At 43.2% G+C, this 20870-nt stretch overlaps 1 protein-coding gene across 8 annotated transcripts in view; it reads left to right on the forward strand.

Moving 5' to 3' along the window:
• Nucleotides 1–20870, forward strand: part of HRH2 (histamine receptor H2) — a 360194-nt gene that overhangs the window by 150565 nt on the left and 188759 nt on the right. For all 8 annotated transcript variants that reach the window (XR_012251165.1, XR_012251167.1, XR_012251168.1 and 5 more), the window contains exon 2: nt 18029–19590. Coding sequence is in view for 4 of the 8 variants with exons in the window: in XM_073651145.1 (XP_073507246.1) it covers nt 18473–19590 (1118 nt within the window). In the remaining 4 variants the exon portion in view is untranslated. The remainder of the gene's footprint in view (nt 1–18028; nt 19591–20870) is intronic.

Below are 20870 nucleotides of genomic sequence, written 5' to 3' on the forward strand. Positions count from 1 at the left end.
CTTTGACTATGGGGTTAGTAATGGGGGTGTCTTATAGACGCCTCTCCATTACTAACCTGGGCTTGATGTCAGCTGGCATTATAAGCTGACATCAACCCCAACCCTATTACCCCCTGCCACCGCACCAGGGCAGCGTGGAAGAGCGAGGCTAAGTGCCAGAATTGGCGCATCCTATGGATGCGCCATTTCTGGGGCGGCTGACGGCTGGTGTTTCTAGCCTGTGAGGGGGCCAATATTCATGGCTCCCTTCCTGGGCTATTAATATCAGCCCCCAGCTGTCTGCCTAGCCTTTGCTAGCTATTAAATTAGGGGGGACCCCACGTCATTTTTTTGGGGGGGATCCTCCATTTTAATAGCTAGTAAAGGCTAGGTATTCAGCTGGGGGCTGATATTAGTAGCCTGGGAAGCTCCGTGGGTATTACCCCCTTCCCAGGCTTCAAACATCTGCGCCAGCTGTCTGCTTAACCTCCGCTAGAGACTAAAATTACGGGGAACCCCACGCCAATTTTTTTTAATAATAAATCCTTTATTTTAATACTAAATGACAAGTACAGTAACCAACACTGTCACTGTACTTATTATATATGTGACTGACATGTTTCTATCTATCTAATCTATGTGTGAAGCTCTATTCTGTCTGTTATAAATTGTTGGGTACAGATGCTGAATTGCCGGCCGGCTTTTTTAAAGAGACGGTGCATGAAAACACTATTATTTTTTTTAATAAATCCTTTGCAGTAAATGACAAGTACAGTAAGCAACACTGTCACAGTACTTCATATATATGTGACTGACATGTTTCTATCTACCTAATCTATGTGTGAAGCTCTATTCTTTCTGTTATAAATTGTCGGGTACAGATGCTGAATTGACGGCCGGCTTTTTTAAAGAGACGGTGCACGAAAACACTATTATATTTTTTAATAAATCCTTTACACTAAATGACAAGTACAGTAAGCAACACTGTCACTGTACTTCGTATATATGTGGCTGACATGTTTCTATCTATCTAATCTATTTGTGATTCTCTATTCCTTCTATTCTAAATTGTCGGGTACAGATGCTGAATTGCCGGCCGGCTTTTTTAAAGAGACGGTGCATGAAAACACTATTATTTTTTTTGATAAATCCTTTACACTAAATGACAAGTACAGTAAGCAACACTGTCACTGTGCTTCTTATATGTGTGACTGACATGTTTCTATCTATCTAATCTATGTGTGAAGCTCTATTCTTTCGGTTCTAAATTGTCGGGTACCGGTGTATGCCGCTGATGAATTGCCGGCTTTTCATGTTTCACTGTGAGCACTGTTCCCATCGATTTGGGCAATCACTGTAATGCCACAACCACCATGGCTGTGGCATTACAGTGAGTGGCAGACACTCCCTGCATGATTGGTGCTCTAAATAGCGCCAGACATGCAGGACACGCTTTTGGTGCACGAACAGTTATCGAACATAACCTCGAACAGCCGAATTTTTTGCAAATCGTTCGGGTTCGTCGAACAACTCGAACACCACCCAAAACAGCTCGAATTTGAGATTGGCGAACAGTTCTAGTCGAACACCGCTCATCTCTACTCACAACGGGGATACCACTACGTCTTGTAAGGAAAGTGTTCTGAATGGAACCGCCATTCTACCTAAAGATATTTCTTTTTTTAATTTTCTTGTCACGACGTCTGGGTGTTGGTAGGCTGATTTTAGATTTTTACTCCAGCCTTTCTTGATTTTAGAAGGGCATGACAAGCCTATATCTGTGTCTCCCCCTCCTTTTACTCCTCCACCTCTTTTCTTTTCACATGACTATATGTACTTGTCACTTTTCCATGTGTTAGTTGTGTCTTCTGAGCTGTTTTTCAGCTTTTGGGCACCTTTGAAGTGTTTTCTATGTGTTTCTATGTGTTTTTGTGTGCCTGGCATTGGTTTTAATGGTGTTCGAAGGTGTTCGACGAACAGTTCGACGAACAGTTCGGCGAACATACGGTTTTCTACGAACCGAACTCGAACACTACGGGGGTGGCTCAACACTATCTGCTCCACCCCACCTGTGGCTGTTAGAGGCAGACCCTGGCCATAACAGACAGTTGTTACTTGTCAGACATGGGGTGAGCCCACTCCATACTCTCGCTATCGATGAGTGTAAGGGGCTAAATATAGTAAACTCAGAATTACTTAGCTACTGCTCCTCCCTCCTCCTCTTTGTTAACATGACTGCAATAATTTCATATATTGTGTGGGCATACAAAGTTCACATGGCTGCTGTCCTTGGCTAGATTTGAACACAGGATGCCTGTACTGCAGTGCAAACCAATAATATTAACTTCTAAACCACCATGCTGCCATAATGAATGGAGAGCAGTGGAGGGGTGACACTGGATCAGCAGTAGGAAAGGAATTCTAATAGTTTTTGCTTGTTTCCTTTTTTAAACACATTGTCTTTTACTTGAAAACCATATAACCGCCTAAAAAATATTTTAAAGCATTAAATGAGCCTTGCACATGGTATTTACGTCAGTACCTTGATGAGAATTCAGATGCATTTTGCTGGGTAAATCTCTCCCAAAAAGACTGCAAGGCTAGTATCACCCACTGTATTTTCTGTAATCCAAGAGAATGGGGCCGATTATGCTAATCACACTCTGATCAGATTGTGATCATAATGTGCTCCGATTTTATTGGATGTGGAGAAGATGGGAAAAAAAATTCTCTATTCTGTTAGTCCATGAAAATTGGACTGCACTCGATTGCAATGACAGACCCATTGCCTTGAGGACTAGTGCAATCCGATTTATGGATGCAAATCATGCATGCTGTGGTTTTTACTTGGACAGATTCATTCTGAGGAAAAAAGCGGACACGTGCGTGGCCCCATAGAATAGCATTGGTTCAAGTGTGGTCCTATGTTTTGTCAGGTCGCACTTGGACTGAAAATACGATTGTCTGCACGAGACCTAAAATGTGATACCTTTTAATTAACCAATTTCTGTTATGTTCAATGTCAGGTCCCCATGTATAAAGCTGGTTTTCTACATAGCAGATGCTGATTGCGTTACAGAGCCAGCATCTGCTTTTCACAGCAGCAAGCAAAGCTTTACTTTGTCTACTGCTGTTAGCCCCTTAAATGTCACTGTCAATACCTGAAAACAGAATTTAAAGCACATTATTCAGTGGTGTACCATTTCACGTGGCCATTGGCTTCCCACAGCATGACTGCAGGGTGCCAATGGATTGCCGTGGCAACCAGTGGCCTACTGTATGTTCCTGTGCCTGCCATGGCTCCTTTGAAGACCAGTCTATGGCTTTGTTTCATAGGTTATCATGCTTCTTACTGTTACAATACTATAGTAAAGTGATGGAACACTTGTTATTGTTATTGTTGCTTCCATAAAAGTCTGATCTGTCAAAATATAAAGCTAATTAACTTGATTAGCAAACACTGTAAAAAGAAAAAACAAATGAAGCAAGACAGAAGTGCCTTTTTTTGGTCACCTCAACTCTTCCAAAAAAATGCAATAAGAAGCAATCACAATGTTGCAGCTACCCAAAATCACTAAAAACATCAGCTTGCTATGTAAAACACAAGGCCTCCCACATCTTGATTCAGATAGCAATGAAAAGGTCTAGAAAAATGATTTTTTTTTTAAATTCTAAATTTTGCTGCAAAAATATAAAAAAAGCATGTGTTCATGATTAGTATCAACAGACTTGTACAAACTTGGAAAATCATAATGCTTGGTCATTTTTGCAGCACAAGGTATGCAGTAAAAACAAACCCATAAAACGGAAAATAGGCCAGTTGGCAAGGTGGTAAGGATAATTTCTTCAATCGCTTCCTCTTTCTCAATCAAAAATACGGTAATTAGCTAAGAAACAACAACATATTGTCACAGGGCTAACATCATAATAACTGTATACAATACGCACATGTTTGATGGATTAAACTACTTGTGTACCCTGTACTGAGAGATATAGACCGTATTTATATTCCTCTAAAGCACCAGAGGCAATATAAGTAATACTTTCTTCATACACGTTGCAAGAGATATGCTTTATATCCATGTAAATTAGAATTTACCTTTCCGACATTGCAGAACCTGCCTGTCACGCTAGACGTAATTCACATCTGCTGTTTTTACCCATGTGACTGATTAAACAAAGAGAAAGCAAATATAATGTTATACTAAAAGTTTCAACATCTGAAAGGAAAGGTAGGATGTTTTTCTTAGAAAGGTACTCATTACCAAAATTCAGATTAAATACCATCCATGCAAATAATAGTAATATTCATCGACTTGGTAGATAATTATAATATCAGTAGTAAGGACAGTAGAAAATTTGTAGTTACTATGTATATATCACTGTGCAACAAAAAAATACTAAACCGAAATGCAAGTTAAATTGTATCCTGTCAGTGGCGGACACAGACCGGAGAGGGCCACAGTGCAAGAACAATATATGGGCCATGTGCAGCCCAATAGCTTTTCATAATGCAAAATTCTACCCAATTTGGAAATGGATATGTGGCCCTTACCTTCTGGGCCCCTGTGTGACTGCACAAGTTACAACAATGGTATGTCCAACCCTGCTGTAAGGCCTGATTTACAGTTCAGTACTGGATTGATATTCTTCATCTGTTTATCTAAGCCAAATATCAGAAGATTAACACAAACACAGAAAAAATATAGTGTCAAAGATTTTCATTACATTTTCTTTAACACACTCCTATTTTTTGCCTACAAAAGGAATAAAAAACACTTGCATTGTTTTTCAGAAGGTATAGATTAAAAGGTATAGATAGAATAAAAATGAATCAGTGCAACTTTCTTAAAATTGAATACACTGCAGCACAAAACGCATTATGGCTCTGTTACCTTAGCAGTAGGGATGAGTGGACCCGTGGAAGTTCGGGTTCTGTTGCCCGAACCAAACTTTATTCCAAAGTTCGGTTCGGGTACCAGAACTGTACTTGAACTTGAACCAGAACACGAACCCCATTGACAAAAATGGGGACCCGAACTTTTGAGCTGGAAAATTCTCTCTCTCTCCTCCCGGACTTCTCCCGGAACTCTGAACATTGCAACGGACTTCCGGGAGAAGTCTGTGTTCAGCGTTTAGCACCAGACACTAACTGCCTGGTACGAAACCCGAACTTTTAAGTTCAGATTTGCTCATCTCTACTTAGCAGCACAAGATGCATAATGGTTACTGCTAGAGATGAGAGATTATATTTGAGTGGAATTGAATTGAATTGAATTTTACAGAAATCTGCATTCGTCAAAATGTGTATTTTCTGCAATTTGCTTTCAAGCGGATTCACGCTGGCCACCATTTTTCTGAAACGTTAAAGGCCATCAACATGTTAAAAAATAAAAAAAATCCTCAAAATCATTACAGCTCACCCCTTGAACCATCTATGGCACCTGTCCAGTCCTCACGCTGGGCCAGGGCTTCTGCGCACGCTTGCAAAAAGTCACAGCATCATAATGTAACTGTGAAAGGCCCAATGATTTCAGGATGAACGGCAAGGATCCGAAGATGTGGTGAGACTGGTCAGAAGGGTGAGTGAAGGTTAAATTTAAGATTTTTAAAAAATGTTATATCTTACGCTTATTAAGCTCCGTGATGGGGAATGGCCTCAGAGCATAATAAGGGACATTAAATTTGCAAAGAACAACTTCACAAATTTACCAGGAATTTCCATGTGAACAGGTGAATTCAAATCTTGCCTGATGATGCATAAACACTGCAGTACAAACAGAACCAAACACAATAGAACAGGAACAATCTTAAAGTACAGATCTTTGTTGCTTTCGTAGAGACCATACTCTCATTGTATTACCTGCTATCCTTTATGACAGAAATCTAAAACTGTTACGTAAATGGGGAGTAACCTATCAATCAAACTGAGCTTCGTGAGAAGAAGTCAGATGGAGCCTCTTTTTACGGTGTTCGGCTTAGTCTTCAAGCAATATTTTCTTTTGAAAGTTAATGTATTTTAGAGTAAAAGTGCATTTACACTGAAACATTATTGTGAATGTTTCATGATAATCTTGCAGTGTAAATAAGCTGCTAATCACCCGATGAACAAGCATTTTACTGCACAAAAGATCATCATACTCGACATCACACAATCCTGTGTAAAGAAGACTCACACTGCAAGAGCAATGACTGCTTATGCGCTCTGAACTATCTATTACAGGTCATTCAGTGTGCATTGTTAAGTGCAGTCTGTCTGTCAAAACAGTCTATTACACGACTGCCGATCTGTAAATATTTACCGATTGTGGTCATTTAATGCCACCAGTTAGTTTGTGTAAATGGACTTTAAGGGTATGTGCGTATGTTCAGGATTTGATTGCAGAAATTTCTGCAAGGTTTCTGCATCTCTTGGCAGGAAAAAACGGTGCGGCAAAAATGCACGTTTTGTCGCTATTTTGGTGCGTTTTTGATGCATTTTTATCCATTTTTTTGGATGCGTTTTTGTACAACAATGAATGCTTTTTGGAGCTTTTTAAAAATATTTGAAAAAAGAAACATGGGACATCGCTTTAACCCTTGGATTACTGTCAGACCTGGGGTGAGTATATTGGTTAACTTAAATGATTAAAGAATGTGTCTGTTGTATTTCAAATAGTGCTTTATTCTCAGTGTGTGTGTGTTTATTTAACTCTTTACTTTGCTTTACGTAGGTTTAGTAATGATAGTGTCTGGTTGACACCTCTTCATCACTAAACAAAGGGCTTGGTGTCAGCTAATCCCATAAACCTTAATTCCATTAGCATTCCCATTCAAGTAATTTCTGGGGCAGCTGAGAGCTCCTATTTTTAGCCTAGGAAGATGCCATTAGGCAAACATGTTCCCTGGCTATTAATAACAGCTCACAGCTGTTGGGTTAGCTGCTGTGTCCCCACGATCAGCAACTAGCAGCGCTTTGGATGCAGCGTATTTTAGCTGCGTCCGAAACACTGTGTTCTAATGCCGTACTTTTGTTGTCAGTACATCTAGATCCACCACATGTAATGACATTTCAATCAGTCAAAATTAAGAAATTGACATACTGCGGGTGAGTTTCGATATGTGCCCATGATCAGTAGCCACTGGAGGTTTGAAGATGTGTGTTTATGCAGCGTCAAACCCGCAGCGGCCAGATGTTACAGCATAGTGGATGGGATTTCTAGAAATCCCATGTCCACTATGCATACATCTGAAGCTGCAGATCACCAATGGACACTGACATGCGGCATGTCTTTCAAGACCGCAGCATGTCAAATACACTTGTGAAGTCGCTAGTCTTCATAACATAAATTTGACTATGTATCGAATGCTGTAAATCCGCATGGTTAGGTGAACACATGTGGATTTACCTGCATTCAAAAGAACGCAGCATTGATATGCTGCATCCAAAGCGCTGCTACGTCTGGATTGTGGGGACATAGCCTAAATTTTAAAAAAATGGCGCGGGCGCCGCGTCATTTTCATAACCAGCAGAGGGAAAGCCAACCACTGGGGATTGATATTACTAGCCGTGGAAGGGGCTATTTATCCAAAAATGTTCCCGAGCTATTAATAACAGCCCACAGCTGTTTGCTTAGCTTTTACTAGCTAGATTACAGGGGGACCCCAGAAAAAAATTGACGTACGGTCCCCCTATAAAAGCAAACCAGCAAGGGCTAGGCAGACAGGTGCGGGCTGATATTAATAGCCAGGGAAGAGGCTAATAATATCAGCTTTCAGTGGCCCAAGAACTGGTGCATCCATAAAATGTGCCAAATCTGGCGCTTAGCCTCCGCTCTTCCTACTTGCCCTGGTGCGGTGGCAATTGGGGTAATAGGGTTGGGGTTCATGTCAGCCTTATATTGGCTGAAACAAAAAATATCCCTCATCTGACGTAATCCACAGTGTCCCACGAACATCTGGGTCACTTCTAGAGCAGTGACACCAGCAATCACTGCTGTCAATGTTGTAGAGGACAGCACTGTGTAATCACTCCTGTCAGTGTATAGCTGCGCTGTAGGGACTGAGGTCACTTGAATTCAGTCAGCTGATGATCAGCTGAGAGCTCCGGTGACCTCACTTACTGCATCAGTGTTGCATAGGAAAATTTTCAGCACCGATGTCATAAGTGAGGGCACCAGAGCTCTCAGCTGATCTTCACCTGATTAACTTATGTGACCTCAGTGCAAGCAGCTCAGCGCTATATACTGCCGAGAGCGATCACGCTCAAGTCAGTGTATAGCAGGGGGCAGGAACCTTTTTGGCTGAGAGAGCCATGAAGGCTGCATATTTTAAAATGTAATTCCGTGAGAGCCATACAATATTTTTAAAACTAAATACAAGTAAATGTGTGCATTTTATGCAAGACCAACACTTTTAAAGTACAATAAGTCTCTGAATTTTTTTTAATAACGTTGTTATGCTGTTGCTAACCAATGATGAATAATGTACTTCTTACCATTAATGTGACTTCTGGGGCTGCATGGTTTTGCTGATGGCTTTGTAGTCTGGTTGATACGTGGTGAGGTTGAGCTTCATGCAGGCGTTGAGACTTCCATCCATTAAATGTGATCGTAGGTTGGTCTTAATGTTCTTTAGATGTGAGAAAGACTGCTCACATGCATACGTAGAGCCAAACATTGTCAGTACAGCAATACTCACACACTGCAGTGTGTGGCATGTGATGGGAAGTGCGTTCCAAGTTTTGACAATCAGCTTGTCTGCGGGTTGAATTTTTTTCATTTCTCACCACTTGTGTTTGCTCGCCAACTCTGCTTGCTGTCGTGCAAGTCTTTCCAAATCTTCATTCAGTGACTTGAACTTATTCACCCACATGTCAGAGGCCTTCAGGTCAGCAGCTTGTAGCTCAAAATCTCTGACGGAGACACTGGGCATATAACTCAGGTCGGCGCTGTCCACTGCACACTCATGTGGATGGGTGATGAACTTAAAAAGACAAGTGCGCTCACGAAATTCTTCAAAGCGCGCTTTGAATGACTGCAGGAGATTAGATGTGAAGCCCGCTAGCTGCTGAAGATCAAGATGTTGAGCAGGGTCACTTGCTGTGCATGAATCTTTAAACTCTCCCAGTTTTTCAAAGTGTAGTAAATGACCTGTTTCAATGTCGACGATGAAGAGTTCTAGCTTGTTTTCAAATGCAAACACTGCTTGCTGAAGGGATAAGACTGTATTTCCAACGCCTTGCATTTTCACATTGAGCTTGTTCTGATGTTCAGTCATGTCCACGAGGTAGTAGAACTTCAGGAGCCACTCTGTTAGCTAACTCAGGATGCTCGACGTTTTTCATTTCCAGAAAAGTCCAGATTTCGCTCAGACAAGCCGCGAAATGGCTGAGCACATTCCCTCTTGACAACCAACGCACATTGCTGTGCAGAAGCAGACCAGGATAATTATTCCCAACTTCATCCAGCAGTGTTTTAAACTGGTGATCATTTAAAGCTCGGGCAACAAGAAAGTTGACCACCTGAATGACCAGCGACATCACCTCACCAACCTGCTCGCCACACATCTGACCACAAAGCACCTCCTGATGTAGGATGCTGTGAGAACTTAGGATAGGTCTCTTTTCATGTTCACGAAGAAGCGCTACGAATCCTCTGTTTTTCCCCACTGTGCACGGAGCACCATCAGTACACACAGAAATAAGTGGTAGATTTTTTTCTTTAGCGAGCTCAGTGAAAGACTTGAATAAATCCTCTCCTCTTGTTGTCCCTTTCATAGGGCAAAACATGAAGACTTTCCTCACGTAGTGTGTCACCGGCAGCATACCTTGCAATCACGCTGAACTGGGATAAATGGCTTACGTCTGTTGACTCATCCAAAGCGAGAGAAAATAATGGTGCTGCATTTATGTCTTTCACTTGTGTTGCCTCAATTTGATCTGCCATCATGATGGTACGATCGTGAACAGTTCTTGCCGACAGAGGCATGTTTTTTATTCGTTTGATTATATTTTCTTTATCCGAAAAGTCGTCAAAAAGTTCATTGGCAACATCAAGCATGAATGTTTTGGCATACTCTCCATCTGTGAATGGCTTTACATTTCTCACAATTGCTAAAGCACAAGCAAAGCTAGACGAATTCCAGTCACTTTGTTGGGTCCAAACACAGAGTTGCTGCTGACTGGCTTGCACTCTGCACAGTAGCTCTTGACATGCTTTCTTCCTGCTATCCCCCGCAGGATATTTCGATGCAAATGTAGTATGGCGTTTGTCGAAGTGCCGCTTTATATTTGACCGTTTCATCGATGCAATTTTATCATTGCATATTAGACACACTGCAGAACCTGCTCTCTCCACAAAGGCAAATTCTTCTGTCCATTCCTGCTGAAAAGTACGATACTCCTCATCTTTTTTTCTATTAGCCATCTTCTTCAATAAAAGGGTTTCAGCAATTAGCTAGCTGACTACTTGATTAAAAGGAGGGAAGTTTACTTCCATATGCTGGAGGTGTCCCTGGCTAATTCCATGTGGGGAACAGAGATGGCGTCTTTGTTCTTAAGGGGAAGGGCAAACTGTACCCCCGCAGTACTGTGTATATAGGTAACTGGCGTCCCCCCAATTGACTGGTGGTATGAAGTAAGAGCGTCACTCTCTGACTGACTGATGGGGCTGCTGATTCTTGCCAGTGGAGCTTAAAATGGCGCCGCCGCTTCTGATCCATACCACAGGAAGCCGTCACCCCTATAAGGCGCCCGCTCTCCTGACAGCTAGAGTGGCGCTTGAGTGAGCGGAGCTCAGTTGCTGCTATGCTGGTGTGAGGAGAACGATGGCTGACAGTGCGGGAACTCCCTATACCTGCTGGTGAGCTCGCCTCCGGTCTGCGCTTAATGATGACTCACCCCAGTATAGCAGCAACTGAGCTCCCCTCACTCAAGCGCTGCTCTAGCTGTCAGGAGAGCGGGCGCTTTATATCCTGTGTGACGGCTTCCTGTGGTGCGGATCAGAAGTGACGGCGCCATTTTAAGCTGTCAGTGGTGATGTCAGTGGCAGGTAGAGCGGTCACTCTTCTGGGAGCCAGATGCAGCCTTCAAAAGAGCCACATCTGGCTCTTGAGCCATAGGTTCCCGACCCCTGGTGTATAGAGTGCTGCCGGGTGATCGGATCGCTGTGGGACATCGGGATGATGGCGGACAGGTGAATATAAGGTGTTTTTTATTTTATTTTAACTTTTTTTTTTACACTGCGCACAGTCACCGGCTGAGAAGGCTACTTCTCCCCTCACCTGCGCCTGCTCCCGTAGAATGATGGGAGGAGTAGTCTCCCACGGGTAATTCTTTGTGCGTTTTTGCCGCGTTTTTGACTCATTGACTTGAATTGAGTCAGTCAAATATGCAGCAAACATCCGCAGCAAATATGCAAATATTTTTCTACCTGCGTTTTTGCTGCGGATTTGACTGACTCATTTGAAGTCAATGGGTAAAAAATGCGGCATAAACGCACAAAGAATTGACATGTTGCAGATTTAAATGCAATGACAATCCTGACAGGAAAATTCCTAATCATGTGCACAGCACTTCAGGATTGTCTTTGCATTAGCTGGCACGTGGATTACCTAGCGTTTTTGGCTCATTTCCGCACTGAAAAAATGCTGCGAAAACGCACCAAAAACGAACAGTGTGCACATAGCCTAAAACTTATCTGTCTGAATTTCATCCTACATGTAATTTGTGCCAGTTGAACTGGAGTCCTGGTTCTCCTTAATATAAAAGTGTTACTCCATATGGTGAGCAAAATTTCCTTTCATCTGTTGCAGACCAACATCAAACCAGGGGCATGTCATGTTCATGGGTTTAGAGAACGTGCTTGGACTGGGAAGCTGTTTTTATTTCTTCTATATAAAAAATGAATTATACTGATTTCGCCCAATCTACCTACTTATTTAGCTTTGCATTTTTTTTATTGCTTGTCTATGAATTTTTTACTTAAAGAATATGGGCATCATAAGGTTTTTTTTATACTTAACTGCATGCATTTAGGCCTCAGATCATTTTTTTAAACATATTGGACCATTTGGCTGCAATAGCAATCTGCAAAATCAGTTATTTTCTTTTTCTGAACTCCTCCAAACTCATATATTTAAGCTGACCCCAAAAATATAATTAAAATACCGCAAACAAAAATGCTTTGTATGGAAATTTTTTAATGTATCACTATGGACATTAAAGTAACATCTGTTCACTGTGTATTTCCCCTACACAATTGCTGTGAAAATGTCTACAAAAATGGCATAGCACATGCAGAAAAATTCTGCGTGTGATTTCAGCCATATGTAGCACAACTCTAGAGTTAGCGAAGTTTATCCTTGTAGATGTTAGCAAGTAAGCAAGTTTCTGAATATATCTGGCAAATCTCATCCAAGTAGCATTCTCAGGTGTGTAAAAGCAGCTGAGAGATTGAATAAGTATTTCTGTACATTGGTTAATACTTCGGAAATAACTTTTACCCCTTCACAACGTGGTCAATTTCTGTTTTTGCATCTTCATTTTTCCCTCCCCTTCTTCCAGGAGCCATAACTTTTTTCTTGTTCTGTCCATGACGCACCCCTGGGCCTGTGTCGCGCTGCGTTGCGCACGCGGGAGCTTACCCGGAGCCGGATCTGTTGAGGGTTGTAGTCTCGTGGCGGTGACCCGGTCCGTGCCCAGGGAGTCAGACTAAGTGGCGCTGTATTAGCGGTAGATGTTGGACGACTACGCCACCCGTTGAGTACAGCTAAGGAGCTGCTGCTGCAGGGCAGACCGCTGAGGCCGGTGGTAGGATTGTGCAGCGTGATAGTATAACCCCCAACGGGAGGGGTATGGCCTCAGGGCAGCCGACGTGGATGATGGGGGTAGCAGGAACCACTCAGAGACGGTACGGTGTAGTTCAGGGTCTTTACTGGTGACAACGATAGACCCTCCCGGAGTACTGGCTAGCGATTGGGGCCTGGTCAGTCCTTGAGCAGATGGGATCTCCCCTGGCCAGGCGGAGTTGTAGGCCTCCCAAACTAACTGTACTCTTCTGGCTACCTTGCTAGAGGCGGGTATAAGTAGCCCACGTCCCTGAGTGTACCGTGTGGTGCTCACCCGTATGGCCGGTGACTCGGGGCTTTCTAGTAGCTTCCGCTCCACGACGGCGGTGCTGGTCCCATGCGTGTGACCGTGCCTTCGGGTTTCTTGGCCAGAGGACCTGAAATCCCCTGCCTGACGGATTCTGCTGCTGGGTAGGAGTTAGTCCCCACAGCCTCGGACTCCGGGTCCGGTAAGAAATCTTCTCAGTCAGGGCGAGCTCTGCAGCTGTCAGCCCCTGACTCCTTGTAACACTGCTCCCACAGAGCTCCTGTTGTTTCTTCCCATAGCTGCTTCTCTTCTCTGTCTCTACTTCTGGCATGGCCCAGGAGCTGGGCCCAGCCGGAGCCACAGCTCCCTGTCAGCCCTCCTGGCTGAACTCTCCCTCTGAACTCACTAACCCTGCCTCAGCCCCAGGTTTATATAGGGGAAGTTCTTCCCCTCCCAGGACTGGGCAGGAGGTGTGGCATGCACAGGATTCCTGACCAAGAGACCTCCCACCTGCTCTCAGACGTAATATCTCTATCACTGTGGCAACCAGACCCCTGGGGTGTCACATTCCCCCCTAGTGAAATTTAGTACTCCAGGACTAAACATATTTTTAGAAAAACATAACAAGTTATAAACAATAAGAATACAATAAGAAAAACACATAAAGATGGTTACGGCGTGTCCGTAACCGGGTGCAGTCTTTGAAGAAAGCAAGGTGTCCATTTCACCAAAACAGGGAGACGTAACCAGGTAGGGGTCTGTCCTGCCCCGAGTCCTTAACAGTCTTTAGTCCGTCCTGGGTTACGCTCCAACTATGTACACAGGATTCCCGGTAAATCCACCAAAGACTCCTATAAATTACTAGAAACACATAATTATTTACAGGATATGGCCGCTCTCAGTCCTCGGCCAGGTAGAGGGAAAGAACGACCGCTCTCAGTCCTCGGTCAGTGGGGATAAGGAATGGCTGCTCACAGTCCTCAGCCTGGTTTAAGATAGGGGCACATGGGGAACAATTCACTAATCCCAACGGGGACCATATTTTGATTAGCAGCAGTCCTTGTACCCTTACGGTTAACTATTTACAGCTCTTTATTCACGCTACTTCCCTTCAGTAGCTATGTCCTCTTTGTGCTCCCTCCTGAGGGTAGTCCTCAGACCCGTCCGGGTCCTCTTGGCTTTCCTCGTATTGGTAGTACTGCAGCTCCTCCTTGGTTAGCTGGGTTAGTATCTCTGCGACAGTCCTCCTCCCAGGTGGCCAGGACTTTACCTCCCTTTGGGCTGCCCCGGTTAATTGGGCCACCAGGATGCTCACTTTTGCTCCTCTGTGAGGGGTACACCTGGAAGAGGCTATCCAGCTTTTCTCTAAAGTCATGCAGGGTATGTGACTCCCCTGAGTACTGGGGTAGCCAGGCTGCCCCCGGGATATAGGGCATGGTGAAAGGCATGACCGCAACAGCGGTGGCGCTGGCGGGGGTTCAAGCGGTGAAGCTCTCCTCCGTATCCGGCATCCTTCTCCCCCCTAGTGGACCGTGGCCTACCTTGCGATGATCCTCTTCCGTAGGCCGCGGCTCCGCAGTGGATCGTCAGGGTTGAGGACCTTCCGTCGCGCTCCTGTGACGTCGGCGTCTGCTGGGCTCCTTCCAGGACCTTACGCAACATCCGGACGTGAGGCGGGGCTTCAGTTCTCGCGCGCTTTCGGAGTCTACGCCCCTCTTCTTCCCGCGCGGCGTCCTCAAGATGGCGTCCAATGGCGGGAAAACTCCACCGATGGCGGGAAGGAAGCGGAAGATGGCGCCGGATGGCGGGAATCTTCACCACAGGTAAGTTTGAACAGTCTTTTTCAGGCACGCAGTACCCGGTGGTTGCGGGCACGAAATCCTGCCGACTACGCCAAAAGTTGACGCACCCCTGGGCCTGTGTCGCGCAGCGTTGCGCACGCGGGAGCTTACCCGGAGCCGGATCTGTTGAGGGTTGTAGTCTCGTGGCGGTGACCCGGTCCGTGCCCAGGGAGTCAGACTAAGTGGCGCTGTATTAGCGGTAGATGTTGGACGACTACGCCACCCGTTGAGTACAGCTAAGGAGCTGCTGCTGCAGGGCAGACCGCTGAGGCCGGTGGTAGGATTGTGCAGCGTGATAGTATAACCCCCAACGGGAGGGGTATGGCCTCAGGGCAGCCGACGTGGATGATGGGGGTAGCAGGAACCACTCAGAGACGGTACGGTGTAGTTCAGGGTCTTTACTGGTGACAACGATAGACCCTCCCGGAGTACTGGCTAGCGATTGGGGCCTGGTCAGTCCTTGAGCAGATGGGATCTCCCCTGGCCAGGCGGAGTTGTAGGCCTCCCAAACTAACTGTACTCTTCTGGCTACCTTGCTAGAGGCGGGTATAAGTAGCCCACGTCCCTGAGTGTACCGTGTGGTGCTCACCCGTATGGCCGGTGACTCGGGGCCTTCTAGTAGCTTCCGCTCCACGACGGCGGTGCTGGTCCCATGCGTGTGACCGTGCCTTCGGGTTTCTTGGCCAGAGGACCTGAAATCCCCTGCCTGACGGATTCTGCTGCTGGGTAGGAGTTAGTCCCCACAGCCTCGGACTCCGGGTCCGGTAAGAAATCTTCTCAGTCAGGGCGAGCTCTGCAGCTGCCAGCCCCTGACTCCTTGTAACACTGCTCCCACAGAGCTCCTGTTGTTTCTTCCCATAGCTGCTTCTCTTCTCTGTCTCTACTTCTGGCATGGCCCAGGAGCTGGGCCCAGCCGGAGCCACAGCTCCCTGTCAGCCCTCCTGGCTGAACTCTCCCTCTGAACTCACTAACCCTGCCTCAGCCCCAGGTTTATATAGGGGAAGTTCTTCCCCTCCCAGGACTGGGCAGGAGGTGTGGCATGCACAGGATTCCTGACCAAGAGACCTCCCACCTGCTCTCAGACGTAATATCTCTATCACTGTGGCTACCAGACCCCTGGGGTGTCACATCCACATAGACATATGAGGGCTTGTTTTTTTGCGAGATGAGTAGTACTTTTGAATGACACCATTCATTTACCATATGTGTAGTGTAATGGAAAACTGGAAAAAATTCCCAGTGGGGAGAAATTAATACAAAAAAACAAAATTCTGACGTTGTTTTTTGGGAAATTGTATTTATGATATACATTTTGTAGTAAAAATGACCATACAATATGATTCTGCTCATCAGTACAATTATGGTGATACAAACATGTCCAGTTTTTTTTATTATTTGAGTGGTGAAAAAAAAAAATCAGAAGTTTGCTAAAAAAATGTTGAGGCTGTGTCGCCATTTTGCAAGATCTGTAACATATTTATTTTTCGTCTATATAGCTGTGTGATGGCGAGATTAAGTTTTTATTTATACCATTTTGGGATAGATGTGATGTTTTAATTGCTTGTTACAGCATTTTTTGTGGAATTGCAATAACCCCCAAAAATTATTTTGGCTTTCTTAATTTTTTTTTTCGTTTATGGTGCTTGTTTACAAATCAAGTTAATTATTTTTATGTCTTGATACATCAGACTTTTCTGAATGCTGTGATACCACACATACTGTATGTATTTTTTAAAACCTTTTTTTAATGGGGAAAAAAGGAGAGAGAACTTTTGTGGTTTTTTTTCTTTTAATATTTTTTTAAACTTTTTTTTACTTTTCACTGCTCTCAATAGTCCCTTTAGGGCAGGGTTCCCCAACTCCAGTCCTCAAGGCCCACCAACAGGTCATGTTTTCAGGATTTCCTTAGTATTGCACAGGTGATGTAACTATTGCCTGTGCTGATGATGGAATTATCACCTGTGCAATACTAAGGAAATCCTGAAAACATGACCTGTTGGTGGGCCTTGAGGACTGGAGTTGGGGAACCCTGCTTTAGGGGACTTAAAGCTGTGATCATCTGATTGGTTGCGCTATATACAGCAATGCTACAGCATTGCTGCATAAAGCAAAGATTACAGTCTCCTTCCAAGCCCGGTTACAGGCAGGGTTTCAAAGGAGCTCAGTAATGATAAGCACTGGGATCTTCAGCAGCTGTCATATTAACCCATCGGCACCCCGTGATCATGTCACGGGCGCATGGAATGATGCATCCACATGCAGATGCCTGAAAAAATTCACTGTCAGAGTTTGGCAGCAGCATTTAGCAGGTTAACAATCATGGTTTTGCACTCTGCTGTAGCATACAGTCATCACCTGCCAGGTACGCGGGGGGCTCACTCTATTAGCCTGCTCCATACGCCCCCACACGTGTGATGCATGTCGTGAAGGGGTTAAACGAACCTTAGAATATCCTATACTGGAATCCCTGTGATCACTGTTCACCCTCAAAGCCATATATTTTCTCATTCCAGGTGTGGGCTCACCGTTCTATTAAAGTGTTTGGCCCAATGAAGCGAATATACAGTTATGGCATGAATTTAAATTAATTCTTACATACAATGGCATAGTTGCTACTACTCTGGAAATTTCCATTTAATTCAACTGGAGAATGTTAGCCCCAATTTCCATATATTCTGGACCATCCGTATCCTTTTTTTCTTTGTGCCTCGAATGATGAGAACTGATGTCAAAATGGCATCAGTTCTCATATGGCTTTTTCAACAATGGGTTGGATCAGAAACACAAGCTGCAGGGTTTTCTGATCCCGCTCCAGAAAGGACCCAGCACAACAATGAAATAAGAAACTATAAGGTCCATTCTTATATCAGTAGTCCTCTGGAAAAAAAAGCTGGCCACATAGATAGGAACAATGTCTTAGAGGACCCAATTAGTGCTAAGCGGAACAACTTCCTTTCTGACTCTATATGGTAATCAGACATTTAAACAAAAATCCCATATTTATTTAACATAGCACATACTTTAAGAAACAAGGATATGACATTATGAATGTGAAATGAATGAACTCACATAGATGCATTTATCAAGACTTGTTTTGTACTAATTTAACTTTCATTTTTTACTCATTTTTCAGGTTGATAAAGACATTGACCAATTCATCTGCTAAATTGGAAATGTACTCCAAACGCTAGACTTCTACAAGTGAAGAAGCAATGTTGTTGCTGGCAGCTATGAATGATTTATTATAGTAAGAGCTCAAGAACGTCAATACAAATGATGAACACCGCTAAATGCAAAGGAGTAAGCAAAATCTCCAGTTTTACAAATCGGCTTGAGACAAAAAAAGAACAAGAATAAATAAATTGGCGACCATACGTATGTGGATACTATCAGTCAAAGAAATTGCTTATTATCCAGTGGGGTCCAGCAATGCATAGGCAAATTTTGCATTGCTGGGCCCCTATATGAAATCTGTTATCTGTGATTAACATGTACTGTGAAATCTAATTTCCTTCTGTACCACTGAACATAAACATACAAAATCTAAACTACTTTCAGGACCAACAGATTGAAGGCAATGTGTTCTGTAATGGATGACGACTCTAAGGATTTAGTTGATATGTGCTGGAAGACAATCCTATATAATGTACTCATTGGGGCTGTGCTGGTTTTAATTATAATCATTACCATTTGTGGCAATGTGGTGGTCTGTCTGGCCGTTGGTTTTGATCGACGACTCCGAAGCATGACAAATTGTTTCATTGTCTCTTTGGCTATCACAGACCTTCTGTTGGGTATTCTGGTGCTCCCCTTTTCAGCCTTGAACTTAATACATGAAGAATGGCCATTTGGATCTGCATTCTGCAATATTTATACAAGCCTGGATGTTATGCTTTGTACTGCCTCTATTCTAAATCTTTTCATGATCAGTTTGGACCGCTATTATGGTGTTACAGCCCCTCTACGCTACTCCATGCTGGTGACTCCTTGCCGTGTAGCCATAGCTATGGGAGTGATATGGGTGGTATCTCTAATGGTCTCTTTCATTCCAATACACCTTGGTTGGAATACAAAAGATAAATCTATTCAAAACCTTAGAGGAGATGGAAACACAGAATGTAAGCTAGAGTTGAACAAGGAATATGTTTTAGTAGACGGCTTACTAACTTTTTATCTTCCCTTGGTCATAATGTGTCTCATGTATTACAAAATCTTCAAGATTGCTAGAGAACAAGCCAAGAGAATAAATCATGCCAATTGCTGCAATGCTGTTAGTCCAACACTACCTACTGTCCGAGAACATAAAGCTACTGTTACTTTGGCAGCTGTGATGGGGGCCTTCATCATCTGTTGGTTCCCATATTTCACTGTATTTACATATGAGGGCGTGAATAACATTGAAGTTGATAAGACAGCTTTCTTAATAGTTCTATGGTTAGGCTATGCCAACTCTGCCCTCAACCCAATTTTGTATGCTGCTTTGAATAGAGACTTCCGTACAGCCTATCAACGCCTTCTTCACTGTAGACGTGTGGGTCCACTTAGTAATGAAACCCCACTTACCTTGATTCATATTCGACGTCCAGGAGAACGAAGTCTTCAAGATATGCAAAGCAATCGTGATGATATGCAACATAACTTACAAGAAAGTAATGGAAAAGAATGTAGTCCTTTCAACAAACATGTTACGGAAAGGTAAATTATTCAATTTAATTAATAACTTTAACTTATAGTTTGAAATGTTCATGGAAAATTTTGGTTAACCAAAATCTGCATTCATATTAATTCTAATAACTGTTAAAATAAATAGATAAAAATAAAGAGGTATTCCCATTTTGTACAGTAATGGGATATCTAAAGGACTCTATGATCTGTGAGGGTCTGGCCTCTGGTACACCCACCAACCCTTTAGTCTTGCATTATAATAAGGTCTGTCAGGTTCAATCATGGTTTACAGTATTCTTTCCATCACATATGGCTCGACTATTGTGAAGTCAAAGCTTGCAATGTGAAACCTTCTTCTCTTCTGGTGCAATCATGTTCATGTACAATAGGTAAAGAAGCAACACATAGAATTTGTCTAAACAGTAGAGGTATTTGCTCTAAACATATTCTGAATATAAAAAATAATTTGCATCCAAAATGGAAGAATATTACCAAATCAGAAGGTAAAATCTGAAACAAAGCTTGAGATTTTGTTTAATCTATTGTATGTTGTATATATGTTCTGCTCGTTATACATATATGTGAACTCAGAGACAAAAAGCATATAGCATAAGCAGCACAAAGTCTATAGGTAGCATATTATTAATATGTACCACACTGACATGAACTTCTGGTTTAGCACTCCTTAAGGCTACATCACCATGATGGGCTTTTGGTGAGTTTTCACTGTTGCAGATTTTCTGCACCATTTCTGTACCCTTTAAATAAAATAGGCTATTTGTATTTTTTCGAAAATATGCAGCATAACATACTCACAAAAAACTCATTGTGGGAATGTAGTCTAACCCTCATTCATGTATAAATATATGGAGAAATTGTAGAATTAATTAGGCCAACATTTTCTGCTATGTATGTTGTGCATAAAGAAGCACATTCAATATAGAGATGAGCGAATATTGAAATTCCAATTCATAAGCTTTGCACAATTTGCCATAAATTGAGAGTACTGCAAAGCTTCCAAATGCCCTGAAAATATGTGTATAACACTCTGAGATCTCCTAGGGCTGTGTCCAACACTAGAGATGAGTGGACCTGTGAAAGTTTGAGCTCTAGTACCCGACCCAAACTTTCTTTCAAAGTTTGGCTAGGTTTCAGAGCTGTACCCGAACTTGAACCGGAACCCGGACCCAATTAAAAATAATGGGAACTCGGTATTTTGTGATGGAAAAAATCTCTCTCCCAAATCCCGAACTTTTTCCGGAACTCTGAACATCACAACAAACTTCTGGGATTAGTCCATGTTCGTCGTT

This window comes from Phyllobates terribilis, unplaced genomic scaffold (genome assembly GCF_046119375.1).
Source record: "Phyllobates terribilis strain yellow unplaced genomic scaffold, ASM4611937v1 Scaffold_11__3_contigs__length_659146591, whole genome shotgun sequence".
NCBI classification, from domain to species: Eukaryota; Metazoa; Chordata; class Amphibia; order Anura; family Dendrobatidae; genus Phyllobates; species Phyllobates terribilis.